This window comes from Molothrus ater, chromosome 6 (assembly GCF_012460135.2).
Source record: "Molothrus ater isolate BHLD 08-10-18 breed brown headed cowbird chromosome 6, BPBGC_Mater_1.1, whole genome shotgun sequence".
Lineage (NCBI taxonomy): Eukaryota > Metazoa > Chordata > Aves > Passeriformes > Icteridae > Molothrus > Molothrus ater.
Genome location: NC_050483.2, coordinates 51,300,013 through 51,312,484, shown reverse-complemented (window position 1 = coordinate 51,312,484; position 12,472 = coordinate 51,300,013). Strand labels below are relative to the sequence as shown.

Here is a 12,472-nt window from a genome sequence, read left to right as displayed (position 1 = left end):
TTTATTTGGCCAATACACCCTGCACAAACTGAGTTCATTCTGGACCATCTGACCCCTTTTGGTGGCTAGAGGGAATAACTTCATTGTGCAAATTCCTTGTTAAAGCTTTGCAGTTAAATTTTGTGTGTGAAATAAAAGTACATCTGTGTTTAATTTTGCAAGTTTGCCATACATCATAACCTCAGAGGAACCCCTCAAGATCATGCAAATTAAAAGCAAGTATGCAGATGATTTGCATACATGTTTTTCTGGGTTAGACATTCCATTGGAATGCATTGGCAGTGAGTGGCTGTGACTAATGTAACAGAGCATTACATTTAACGTGCTGCATTATACAGTTTTATGCACAGTAATGTAATAATTAGGTTGTCAAGATATCAGACTCAGTTCAAATTTAAATAGTGTTGCTCTCTGCTGGTTAGTCTTGTGAACTACATATTTCTTATTGTGAAAACTGCCCATTGAATTGTTCTCAGAGGTAGGATTTCAGGTCCCATTCCACCAGCTGCTATCCAAGCAGAGTGATTTTGTGAGAATCCAGGAAGTACATGCAACAACAAATCACTTTGATCACATTCACTCTTCTCTTTGCCAGATGTTATTAAAAAACAGCCTTAGAGACTTAGTTCTTATTCTAGAGGATTTCTGCATGGGTCCTCATTAACCCATCTTGTATTTTTGCATTTGATCGTTCTTCATATTCTTTTCTATTCCCTCTTCCTCCTAGATTTCCCATCTCCTGAATAAATATTCTGAAGAGCAATATTTAAGGATGTTTCTCTTATCCTTACAAAAAAGTAGCAGGCCAAACTACATTTTCTGAAGAATAGGAGCTAGTCAGCATATTAGGTATACTTTGATTTTACCACTTGGACTGAAACTTTAGGAGGATTTTTTTTCTGTTTTTTCTACCAATACCTGACTGAGATCTAGAATTCTCAAGTACAGTGCAAAAGTTATTCACCATGATTGCAGATACAGTCCTATATGCTGGGTGAACTGCAAAGCTTAGGCAAATATCAGGTCTTTTAGTAGCAAAGAAGGATTTTGGTTTGCACTTGGGCATCTAAGTTAACTTCAATCCCTGCTGATATCTTGTTTTTCTTATACACAGGTGAGGAGCCTGGAGAGAAGATGAGGTAATGAGACCATGCAAATCATTCTGTGGCACAGAGCAAAGAGTGATTATCTTTGACTCTCTATCATAACAGGTGCACAAGAGAACAAGTGAAAAAAATCAAAATATGTCAAGAAGTGTGCATGCTGTTCACACTGATCATAATGTTTACCCTGGTAATCTTGCAAGTTTTGCTGATTCTGCTCTAAGAAGTACAAGCTCTGAGAGATATCACCTTTAAGTTATTTTCATCCCACTTACCTAGAATACATATCTTAACTCATTTTAATGTATGTATCATGTGTTGACTTTATGAAATGAATACCTGACATTTATGCTAAAAATTTGTTATATGATTATAGATAAACCAAATTTTCAGTGTAATTATTAAATAAAGTATATGTGGGATTTTTTTTTTTAAATTGTGCATTCTTTAATTTACTTCAATTCTATGTTTTAAATTCAAATATTACAAGCTATGGTGTAAGTCTTTCCTTGGCTTATGTTTTCAAGTACCAAGAACATTACAATCCAGAGCTTTCGTATCTGATCCTATTTATGTCACTAGCAAAAGCTCCTTGCTGTGTTTACTTCATCACAGATGTGCATTGTAGGATTTTGAAGAGATCTTCAAATACCTCCTGGTCTATTTCTCCTTCCAAACAGACAATCCCTGCAAGTGTTCTGATTTTAATTTAAATTATATGCATCAGTTGCTGCCATAAAATAAGTTAGTTTTGGCCCTGATGTTATAGGTTGTCAGGAAACATTTTATATGGAGAAACAATGAACAATGAATATATGATATAACTTGTGGAAAAGTTGTACTCCTGCAGTTTTGACTCAGACATTATTTCCACTTATTATGGTCTTTGCTGCCAGTGTTTTCCAAAATGGCAACATCAGAACTCAAGAAGTGAAGCTGTGGCTGTTTTTAAGGGGGGCCCGGCTGAAGGGATTTAGAGAATCCAGCCACCTTCAGCTACACCGGCACTCCCCTGGCACGAAGCCAGAAGCATGTGCCGACCGTGGGTGGGGTGAGAGGAAACAGTCACCGATATTGAAGCAACCACGCCGCAGGAGTGAAGAAAAGAGACGGCCCTCCTCTGCTGGGTGAATTAACTTGGTTTAATCCAGGGTAGGGGAAGTGCAGGGTGGCCACCCAAAGGTGGCGAGCGGAGGAGGAGCCCCGGGCCCCTCCGGGGACCAGGTTTTACAGGGAAGGGGTGGGTACACAAGAAACCAATCACAGAACGAAAATTTGCATACATTGAAGACTGATGGGTGGTGTGGATCAATGGGGATAGGTCAGGGGAGGAGCCCAGGCCAACCAGCCAGTCACTCGACACCCTAGCTGGAAGATTCTGGAACTTGGGGCGGGGTGCCAGTGATTGGCAGAAGGCCTGGGGAGGGGATACAAGGACAAATAAGGGATAATGAGGGAAAATGAGGAGGGGAAAACCGTGATTGACATAACTGGGGGTTTGAGCCAGACCAACTTGCCAAGCTAGGAGAGGGGGGAACGGAACAAACCAAACACAAACCACAACATCTCCCCCTTTTTTGTTTTAAAAAGAAAAGGAAGGGAGAAAACAAACAGTCCCTTATAATCAGGCGGCAGTTGTCTCTTGTGCTGTTTTAAAGTCCAGGCTTCCACCGCTCACGCTTTCAGAGTCTGAAGTCGAGGCAGGGTCCTCCTCGACATCTGAAAGCTCCAGATGGTTTATGTTGGCCGCTGAGGCATTCAGCAGAAGTCTCTTAACCAATCCCCACATTAGGGAGCAGGCGATGACAATTGCGAATATAACTAAAACAAAATATAAGACAGACCGAACTATGGACCCGGCCCATCCTGACAGTCCCCAGCCCTTGAACAGGTTCCCCAGCCAGTCCGATGTCTCACTCTTAACCTCGTGGACGAGCTCTTTCATCTTGCGTATGGAGACCCTCGCATCTTCTGCCTTGGATGACAGATTTAAACAGCACAGGCCCTCGAATTCCTCACAGCTGTGGTGGTGGAGTAGCAGGAGGAAGTCGATGGCCGCCCGATTTTGCAAGGTCGCCTTCCTAGTTGTTTCCTCGTCTGCGAGGAGGTCAGTCAAGGCAGCCGAGGTAAAATTTGCTTGCTTTGCCACCCAACACTCCAGGCGGCCCAATTCACCCAGAGACTTCGCGATCGACACCCACGGCAAAAAGAGAGTGAGCGCGACCGATTTTGGTTTGGCCCAATGTTCAATTTTGGAGTCGCAGTCTGGGTCGAAATCACGAAGATCTCTTTTGGATATTGCCAATTTAGACTGCGATCTCTTATATTTCCAATCCCTAATTTGAGTGACGTTGGGGTTAAGCAGCGTCAGCTTGCCAAACGTACAGACGCCTCCGGCCAGACGAGGGGGGATGCCAGCCCATGCCCGGTCTCCGCAAATGAAAAATGTTCCTCGGGGCAGCGCCAGCGGTTTGGTGTCTGAGGTAGATGCAAAGGGCAACCGGATGGTGAAATTGCACCATTGCGCTGCTTGGTACTCCGGGCTAGGCGGCCCGATGAAGGAGTACCTCGAGGAACCGAAAAGGGGGGAATACTGAAACCAGATACAAGCCGATGCTCTAGCGGAGCCGACTAGATGGAGCTCTGGGGGGTCGGACTGCAGGGGGGTCAATTTCCTGAGCCCGTCCCTCCAGGCGTTCTGGGCGTCTACCATGAGGGGCGGATTGTAAGTAACATTAAAGGGGTAAGGAAACTCAAAAGGAGGGAGAGGGATCCCCACTAGGCAGGACGACATCGGGTCTTCAGCAGAGCCAAGGTCCAGGCAGATGTGCTCCTGCCCCATGGCTTGAGCGAGGGTCCTCCACACGTTCGCCTTTGGCTGGGGAACTATCCAGGGGTTCGCAGGTGGTGGTAGAGTCTCGATAAGGAGGACTGTCAGGAGGGTAATGATGGTCATCGGGTCCATGCAGGCGGGAGATCAACTAAAAAGAAACAGAAATATAAATTAAGAAGGTCTGGCTTGAGGGGGGGGGGGGGGGTCAGGACCGTGGTCAATGGTGGCTCGCCCACCAGTTCCGCCGTTTCCGCCGCCAGCACGCCTCTGCTACCTGTGGGACCGGTTCCGGTTTTGCACCCCGCTTAGGGCGGTAGGGCTTGACCCACTTTGATGGAATCCATCTCGGACCTGAGGGAGTGGACACGCAAGCGTAACCCCTACCCCAGGTCACGAGATCAAATGGCCCTTCCGTTTTCCAGGTCTCCGGATCCTTAATGAGGACCGGGGGCCTGGCCCTAGGTCGCAGCTCCTCGTGCTTCCCGAAGTGTCGCACTATGGGCGGGTTGAGATTTTCAAAGGAGCAATTTAGAAAGTTGATAGTATACAACGCCCGTGCGAGACGGATGTGAGGGGACTCCACCTTCACTGCCGAATGCTGTTGCTCCAAAACCCTTTTAAGGCTCTGGTGGGTCCTCTCCACCACGGCTTGGCCTGTCGGGGAATAGGGGATGCCGGTCTTGTGTTCTATTCCCCATTGCTGTAGGAAGCTCCGCAGTTCCTTGGATTTGTAAGCTGGGCCGTTATCTGTTTTGATTACCTTAGGGATGCCCAGGACCGCGAATGCCTGAAGCATATGCTTCCTGCAATCTGCAGCCCTCTCACCTGTGTGGGCAGAGGCAAAGACAGCACTAGAGAAAGTGTCCACAGAGACATGTACAAACTTAAAGCGGCCGAATGATGGATAATGGGTTACGTCCATCTGCCACACCTCGCAGCTGGACAAACCACGGGGGTTAGCTCCGAGAGGGACAGAAGGGAGCTGGTGGGACTGGCAGTGAGGACATGTAGCCACAATGGCCTTGGCCTGTTCGCGCGTCAGATGGAACTGCCGAACCAGGCCAGGCGCATTCTGATGGAACAACTGGTGGCTGATCTTGGCTTGACTGAAGAGATCAGGGAGCGGGGCCACTTGAACAGGGGCGGCAAGGGCATCGGCTCGCCGGTTGCCCTCCGCTATGAACCCCGGCAAATCGGTGTGTGATCTCACGTGCATGACATAAAAGGGTTGCTCTCGGTGGGAGACCAATTGAACCAATTTGGAGAGCAAGTCGTACAATTTTGGGTTTGACACCTCCTGCAGCACAGCATTTTCAGCTCTGGACACTACACCCGCTACATAGGCTGAATCCGTAACTAAATTGAAAGGTCCAGGGAACCTCTCAAAGGCTCTGACGACTGCGTCCAACTCGGCAATTTGAGGTGAACCTTCAACCTCGGTGACATCGGACTCCCACTCCCGAGTTTGGGGATTCCTCCAAGTCATGACTGACTTATGGGATCTTCCAGACGCGTCAGTAAAAATGGTCATTGCCTTTAGAGGAGTTCTGCTCTGGATCGATTTTATAGATAATACGAACTCCTGATTGAATAATTTATGGGCCGGCCGATCAACACTAATTTGGCCGGAGTAGCTATCTAGAGCGAACTGCAAAGCTGCATTCGTTTGCAGGAGGCTGTCAATTACCTTTTGTTTTAGGTGGCCCGAATTTAATTTAAGAGGAATGTATATGCACGCAAGATCAACGCCTGCCAGCTCTCTGATCCTCAGCCTAGCTTTCCGGATCAACTCTGCCACCAGTTCAGCAGGCTGTGTCATTCTCTTGGACCGATGGTGGCTGAGGAACACCCACTCAATGATTAAGAGGGGGTCACTCGAGCCCCGGTCCCTGCCTTTGGTGGCGTTGTCCCACTGAAAAATCACCCCGTGGAGGTGTGGCAGTTTGCCGCAAATAATGAATTTAAATGGCAGGCCCGGATGACAGCGGTGGGCCTGCCTAGCCGAAATGAGTCTCTGGATTTTCTCTAGTGCAATCCTCGCCTCTGGGGTAAGGGTCCTGGGAGAACTTAGCTCCTCTCCCCCTCTCAATAAATTGAAAAGGGGGGCCAGGTCTTCTGTTGGTATGCCCAGCCAAGGTCTTACCCAATTCAAAGATCCACACAGCTGGTGAACATCCGCCAAGGTTTTGATAGTTGTTACAATAGCCAATTTCTGAGGAACAATGGTCCTCTTAGTAATTTCCAGGCCCAGATACTTCCAAGGCGGCACCCTTTGAATTTTTTCCTGTTGGAGCTCGAACCCTGCAGCAACCAGCGCATCGACTGTCAGGTCAAGGGCGTGGCCAAGTATGTCAGCGGTCGGGGCACACACCAGGATGTCATCCATGTAATGGTAAATGATGGCATCATTTACCACTGCACGTATTGGGGACAGCAAGGAAGCGACGTACCATTGGCAGATCACTGGGCTGCACTTTAGGCCTTGTGGAAGGACCCGCCAATGGTAGCGCTTGCTTGGGGACTCACGGTTGATGGAAGGAACCGTGAACGCAAAACGCGGGGCATCGTCCGGGTGGAGGGGAATTTGAAAAAAGCAATCCTTTATATCAATCACAGCCAATTCCCAATTTTGTGGGAGCATCGTTGGGGAGGGCATCCCTGGTTGGAGAGGCCCCATATCTTCTATAATGTTGTTGATTTGGCGGAGGTCGTGGAGAAGCCGCCACTTGTCCTTATTGGGCTTTTTGATGACAAACACGGGAGAATTCCACGGTGACGTGGTCTCCACGATATTGCCCTTAAGTAGTTGCTCCTCAACGAGCTCCTTGAGCGCCGCCAATTTCTGTTTATTAAGCGGCCACTGCACTACCTGGACTGGCTTATCTGATTTCCAATTGAGCTTCCAGGTAGGGCGCTCATCAGTGACCGCCGCCCGAAAAACCTGGGGAGCCGCTGGAAGGTCAATTCGGGCTCCCCACTGGGCTAGGAGGTCTCTCCCCCACAGGGGCTCCGTATAATCTAAAACGAATGGGCGTATAGAAGCCAATTGCCCATCAGGCCCCGTAATTTGCACGATGCTCTTAGATTGTCTGGCCAATTGTAAACCCCCAACACCACGGACGTGTCCAGGCGCGGTTTGCAACTCCCAATGCGACGGCCACTCCCGAGAAGGAATGACCGTGACATCCGCCCCAGTGTCCAAAAGGCCTTTTAGCTGTTTGCCTTCCCCCCCTTTTGTAATATAACAATTGAGGCAAGGTCTTTCGTGCCCCAAAACCTGGGCCCATGCGATGGTCGGCGTGGTGTTTTCTGATGTTTGATATAAATCCCAGGTTATTTCAGGCACTGGGATTGCCTGAGCTACAATCTGCCCTTTAGGCAAAAAGATGGGGGGCTGGACACAGTGCAGGCCGACGGCGAACACCCCCGGGTCCGATGGTAAGAGGCCCGGGATAATGTTCACCGTCGGTGGTGTGTGCTTAGTATCACCGACCACAACATACTTGCAGCGAATCCGTCCCCAGTTACCTGGGCACTCCGGGTCGACAGCAACGAGTTGAAAGTCGGAGGTCCTTAGGTGGAGAGCCTCCGAGAGCCGCAACCTATAGGGTGCAAAAGCAGAAGCGGCCGTTAGCACAGGTCTTGTTTGAATTGGTAAAACAGAAGTCAAGTCCGGTAAGTATTGGTCACATTTAGTTGGCGGCGGTCCCTGATCTCCCTTCCCCCTACGCGATGATGATAAATGGCCCGCCTGATTTTTGTCAGCGCGCAGGGGGGCACTGCGCTCCGATTTTAGTTTTTTGGGGGGTTGGCCCCCAACTGTCCCTGCTCCCTTTTAAATTTGTAAAATTCTGCCCGTAGGGGGCAGTCCGGCATCCAATGTCCAGTCCTCCCACACAAATGGCAGGGTGCGGAGGACTTCGACGAAACAGCTGCTGCAACACCCTGCTCGGTGGAGGGCTCTTCTGCCGCGGCGACCCGGGGAGGTTGAATCCTCCTCTTTTCGCTGTCCCTGGTGGTCAGTAGCGGGACCTTACGCGCGCACACTTCCAACATATCAGCCATCTGCGGTGCCGGGTGGAGGGGCAGGCTGAGGATGGCATCCCTGCATGCCTGGTTGGCATTTGAGGACGCCACCTCCCGCAAGATGGTGCTTCTAGCTCCTTCGTCCGACACCTGATGTTCAATGGCCTTCCTCAACTTCTCCACGAAGTCAAGGAAGGCCTCGTCTGGACCCTGAAAGATTCTAGAAAAGGCAGTTGGGGGCGCGCCCCCCGGCAGCAACAAAAAGGCTTTTTCTGCGGCAGCTGCCGACGCTTTAAGAGCCTCCCGGGGAAGGGTACTCGCCTGGGAGTACCCATCTTCCCAGTCCCCGGTCCCCAGGAGCTGGTCGATGGCCAAAGGGCGACCTGTGAAATCAACTCCCGATTGGGGTTGACTCCACAGGCTTGGGAGGGCTTCAGTCACCCCCCTCCTCCAGGCGGCTTCCCACATTACCCGCTCGGATGGATTCAGCAGGCAAGTGAAAAGCCGCCGGACATCGAAGGGGGTGATCTCTGCTTCGGAGAGTGTTGCTTCCAAAACTCCCCGGAAGTATTCACTCTCCCGGCCGTACTCCTTTTGGGCTTTGACCAGCTCCTTAATTTGTGAATGACTTAATGGGACCCATTGGCGACGCACTCCCCCACCCGCTTCTGGCTGGTAAACAACCGGAGCCGCCGATGGTACCATGGCCGGCTCCGGTTCCCGGCCTTTGGCCCCCCCCCCCCCGGGCCCCGAACCGTGGGAACCGGAGGGAGGGGCGTGGGAACCGGAAGAAGGGGAGGAGGGGGCGTGGCGGGAGACTGGGCGGCCCGATGACGAGGGGCCGTCCCCGGAGGCGGGAGCAGGAGGCGGGGCACAGTGGCAAGCGGTGGGCGGGGAAAGGGGCGGGATTGTGGGAGGAACGATGGGAGGAGCTATCATGGGAAAGGGAGGCGGGGAAACGAGATGGGAGGGGTCAGATAGAGGGTGGAGCTGGGGGGAGGTCGGGAGGGAAGGGGCGGGGAAAGGGGAGTGGCCGAGAGGCAGGAAGGGGTTGGAACTTGGAAGAAAAGGATTCTGGGATGAGGATGGGGGTTTTCCCGCCATCTCGACCATGCGGTCGCCTCCATTTTGGGCCACGCCGCGGCCATCTTGTGAAACCAGAGGCGACCCGGGGCAAACTGGGGATTCAACGAACTGGGGTACATAACTCTGGGGTTTGGGGACAGGAGCAGGGGAGGCAGGACAAGTCGAGGAGCCCCCGAGAGTTTGGCCAGAACTCTCGGGGCGGGGGGACCGGGTATTCTGGAGAGGGCCAGGGGATGATGGAACTCCCTGCGCCTGGCTGGTCTGGGGGGGTGCCCCCTTCAGAATCCCGGTTTTAAGTTTGGGCGTACGGGAAGGGGTATTCGGGACAGAGGGTGAGGAAACCGAACTGGGGCAACGTTTTACTCGAACTGTGGCCTGTTCTGAGCTCCCTTCTTCTTTTAATATTTTTCTAATTTGGGCAACAAGCCTGGCCAATTGTATGAGGGAAGCGTCGCCTGGCCTGAACAACTCCGAGAGTCGAGTTTTAACCCTCCGCCAAAAGGCCGGATTTTTGATCAGGTCAGGCGAAACCTCCGGGAACTCAGAAGAGACCCATTTTATTAATTTTCCAACAACAGGTTTTTCATAAACAATTCCCCCCCCAACAAGGATTCCCTCAACTTGGATAATAAGTCTCTTTTGGGCAGTGGACAGCTTAGCACCCATAGCTAGTAGAGACTTCCCACGAAGTCAAATGTCCACTACTAAGAACTTCGAGCCCAATCTGCCACGCAAAAGGGAAAACGAAAACTAAAAGGTGACCACCCACCGGCCCCTGCCTGTAAAATCAAGGGAGGGCGGCAGAACACCCTGGGGACTGGGGAGGACGACAGGGAGAGCGGCGAAACACTCACGTGTCCGGTGGGCTATCAAAGGAAAGCGCGGCGAAGCGGGTCCTGCGGCCGGACGGCTCGGGGTGCTCGAGGTCCCGTCCGGTCCCCGGGGAGCGCTGCCTCAGAGGGCCTGCTCACCTCGGGGTGCTGCTGCGTCCAAAGGACGGAGTCCAAAATCCGTAGGGTCCTTGCGAAGATTGTAAGTCCAGGCTCTACTGGTCCCGAATCCGGCCGACCAGGAGCAGGCAATCGATGCAGAGGGGCCCCGCGTGGGCGCCAGCAACTGAAGCTGTGGCTGTTTTTAAGGGGGGCCCGGCTGAAGGGATTTAGAGAATCCAGCCACCTTCAGCTACACCGGCACTCCCCTGGCACGAAGCCAGAAGCATGTGCCGACCGTGGGTGGGGTGAGAGGAAACAGTCACCGATATTGAAGCAACCACGCCGCAGGAGTGAAGAAAAGAGACGGCCCTCCTCTGCTGGGTGAATTAACTTGGTTTAATCCAGGGTAGGGGAAGTGCAGGGTGGCCACCCAAAGGTGGCGAGCGGAGGAGGAGCCCCGGGCCCCTCCGGGGACCAGGTTTTACAGGGAAGGGGTGGGTACACAAGAAACCAATCACAGAACGAAAATTTGCATACATTGAAGACTGATGGGTGGTGTGGATCAATGGGGATAGGTCAGGGGAGGAGCCCAGGCCAACCAGCCAGTCACTCGACACCCTAGCTGGAAGATTCTGGAACTTGGGGCGGGGTGCCAGTGATTGGCAGAAGGCCTGGGGAGGGGATACAAGGACAAATAAGGGATAATGAGGGAAAATGAGGAGGGGAAAACCGTGATTGACATAACTGGGGGTTTGAGCCAGACCAACTTGCCAAGCTAGGAGAGGGGGGAACGGAACAAACCAAACACAAACCACAACAAAGAAGAAAATATGAGTGAGGGACAGTATGTACTCAGAGCAGCCTGAGGGTTTATTTTGGGCTCTAAAACAGGGACACTTCAGCAAAATTTAAGTGCATAATATTATGTGACAAATCTCAAACCAGGACAGGGAGTGTGCCACATAATTTTACTTTAGTACCAATTAAATGCAATTTAAAGGTAATGGTGGAAGACTAAAAGATTCAGAAAATCCAGAAAAGATTGCAAGGGTGTGAGCCAGTTTTTTCCCCTTTATAGCAATCACATAGTAAATAATTGGGATTCTTTTTTTTTTTCTTCTTTTCTGTAAACATAGCTAACTCCTCTATTCCAATTCAAAAGTGTTACATTTGACTAAGATAGTTTACATTGGTCATTCCACCAGGGTTCCTGACTAACAGTCAGAGTCACTGGTGTACCATGCCTTTTTCTGCTCACTGGCTACTGCCTAGGGGCAGCAGTGATTCTCTGCAACCACCATCTGCCTTTCAACCTTTTCTACATCTTTATACTTTTTAAAGGCATCTGTAGACCTTGTCCTTTAAGGTCAACCCAATGTAAATAATGAGAGCACAGAGAAGCAACTAAATCTTTACTATGGAGAAAAATCTACATCTTCTCTATAAAAAGGCAGGCCTTGTCTTTATCCAGAAAGGATTTTGCTTCTAAATAGGTCTTGAAATTTTTCTTTTTATAGCAAACTGATTTTTATCTACATTTAAAAAAACACAACCCAAACCTAACAAAACCCACAAACAAACATAATCCCCCACCAAATACATTTTATGTAAGGAACACTGCAATTTGACTGTGATTGAGTTTCATATAAGTATGTTGAACTGAATTGAAGGAAAGGCAGATGAAGTACAATAGCATTTCTTTTTTGAATGGAGCTACATATTATCATGAGAAAACTAGTTAACAGGAAGTTAAAAAAGAGCAACTAGAAGACAAATTTTTATAGCTCACATGGAGAAAGTTTAAAACCACCACATCTGAGGATTGCAGCTAATGAACAGTGCTAATTAAACAGAACCATTCAATGAAAACAGAACCATTCAATGAAAATCCAACCACAAAATGAAAAGGATTCAGCTTCATGAAACAGTCAAATTAGGGACAAAAGTAGCTCTTAAAAATACATCTTCCCAAATAGATGGAAGTCCTATATAGTTGGGGAAAAGAGAAAAGGGCATAAAAGCTACCAAAGGAAGAGCAGAGAATACTAAAGATGGAAAAAATTGTAGAATTTTTGGAAGCTGTGAAGAGGCAACTGTCAGAGAATTTATTTTGTTCACAAATTATCAAGATGCAACAGGAATTCTTAAGGAATATTTAAGCAGCTTGAAGGAAAGTAATCTGAAATCTTGGCATTATTTTCCATGATAGAGGAAGTTTTGGATAATTGATGAGAGCAGACAAGACATCAACATGCTGCTTTGAATGATACATATTTTGAACAGTGTCTAGATCTGGTCTTTCTATACAGTAGAACTGGAACTAAAGGAGGTAAAGTAGATCTAGGAAAGGTACAGAGAAGAACAAGGACAACCAGAAATTTGAAACAATTGTTCCATGTAAAGCAACAACAAAGGACTTTTCAACTTGGAAAGGAAAGATCTATAAAAGTATGAACAATGAAGAAATAAAAAGGAAAACTGTTGAGCCTCTG

At 49.4% G+C, this 12,472-nt stretch overlaps 2 protein-coding genes across 3 annotated transcripts; both read right to left on the bottom strand.

Annotated features, from left to right (window-relative positions):
• Positions 1-2,224: 2,224 nt before the first annotated feature.
• On the bottom strand, positions 2,225-10,790 carry LOC118687084 (uncharacterized). Of its 2 annotated transcripts, none has more exons than XM_036383789.2 (2): positions 9,903-10,790; positions 2,225-4,084 (listed from the first exon to the last, which is right to left on the bottom strand). In XM_036383789.2, the coding sequence occupies exon 2, from the start codon at positions 4,066-4,068 to the stop codon at positions 2,728-2,730; it is 1,341 nt and encodes a 446-aa protein (XP_036239682.1). In that variant the 5' UTR covers positions 4,069-4,084; positions 9,903-10,790; the 3' UTR covers positions 2,225-2,727. The 2 variants fall into 2 exon arrangements, with proteins under 2 accessions (XP_036239682.1, XP_036239681.1); XM_036383788.2 differs by lacking the exon at positions 9,903-10,790 and adding an exon at positions 7,465-8,425.
• LOC118687083 (uncharacterized) lies at positions 7,451-9,911 on the bottom strand. Its single transcript, XM_036383787.2, has 2 exons — positions 8,434-9,911; positions 7,451-7,538 (listed from the first exon to the last, which is right to left on the bottom strand). The coding sequence occupies exons 1-2, from the start codon at positions 9,712-9,714 to the stop codon at positions 7,461-7,463; spliced, it is 1,359 nt and encodes a 452-aa protein (XP_036239680.1). The 5' UTR covers positions 9,715-9,911; the 3' UTR covers positions 7,451-7,460.
• Positions 10,791-12,472: the final 1,682 nt, after the last annotated feature.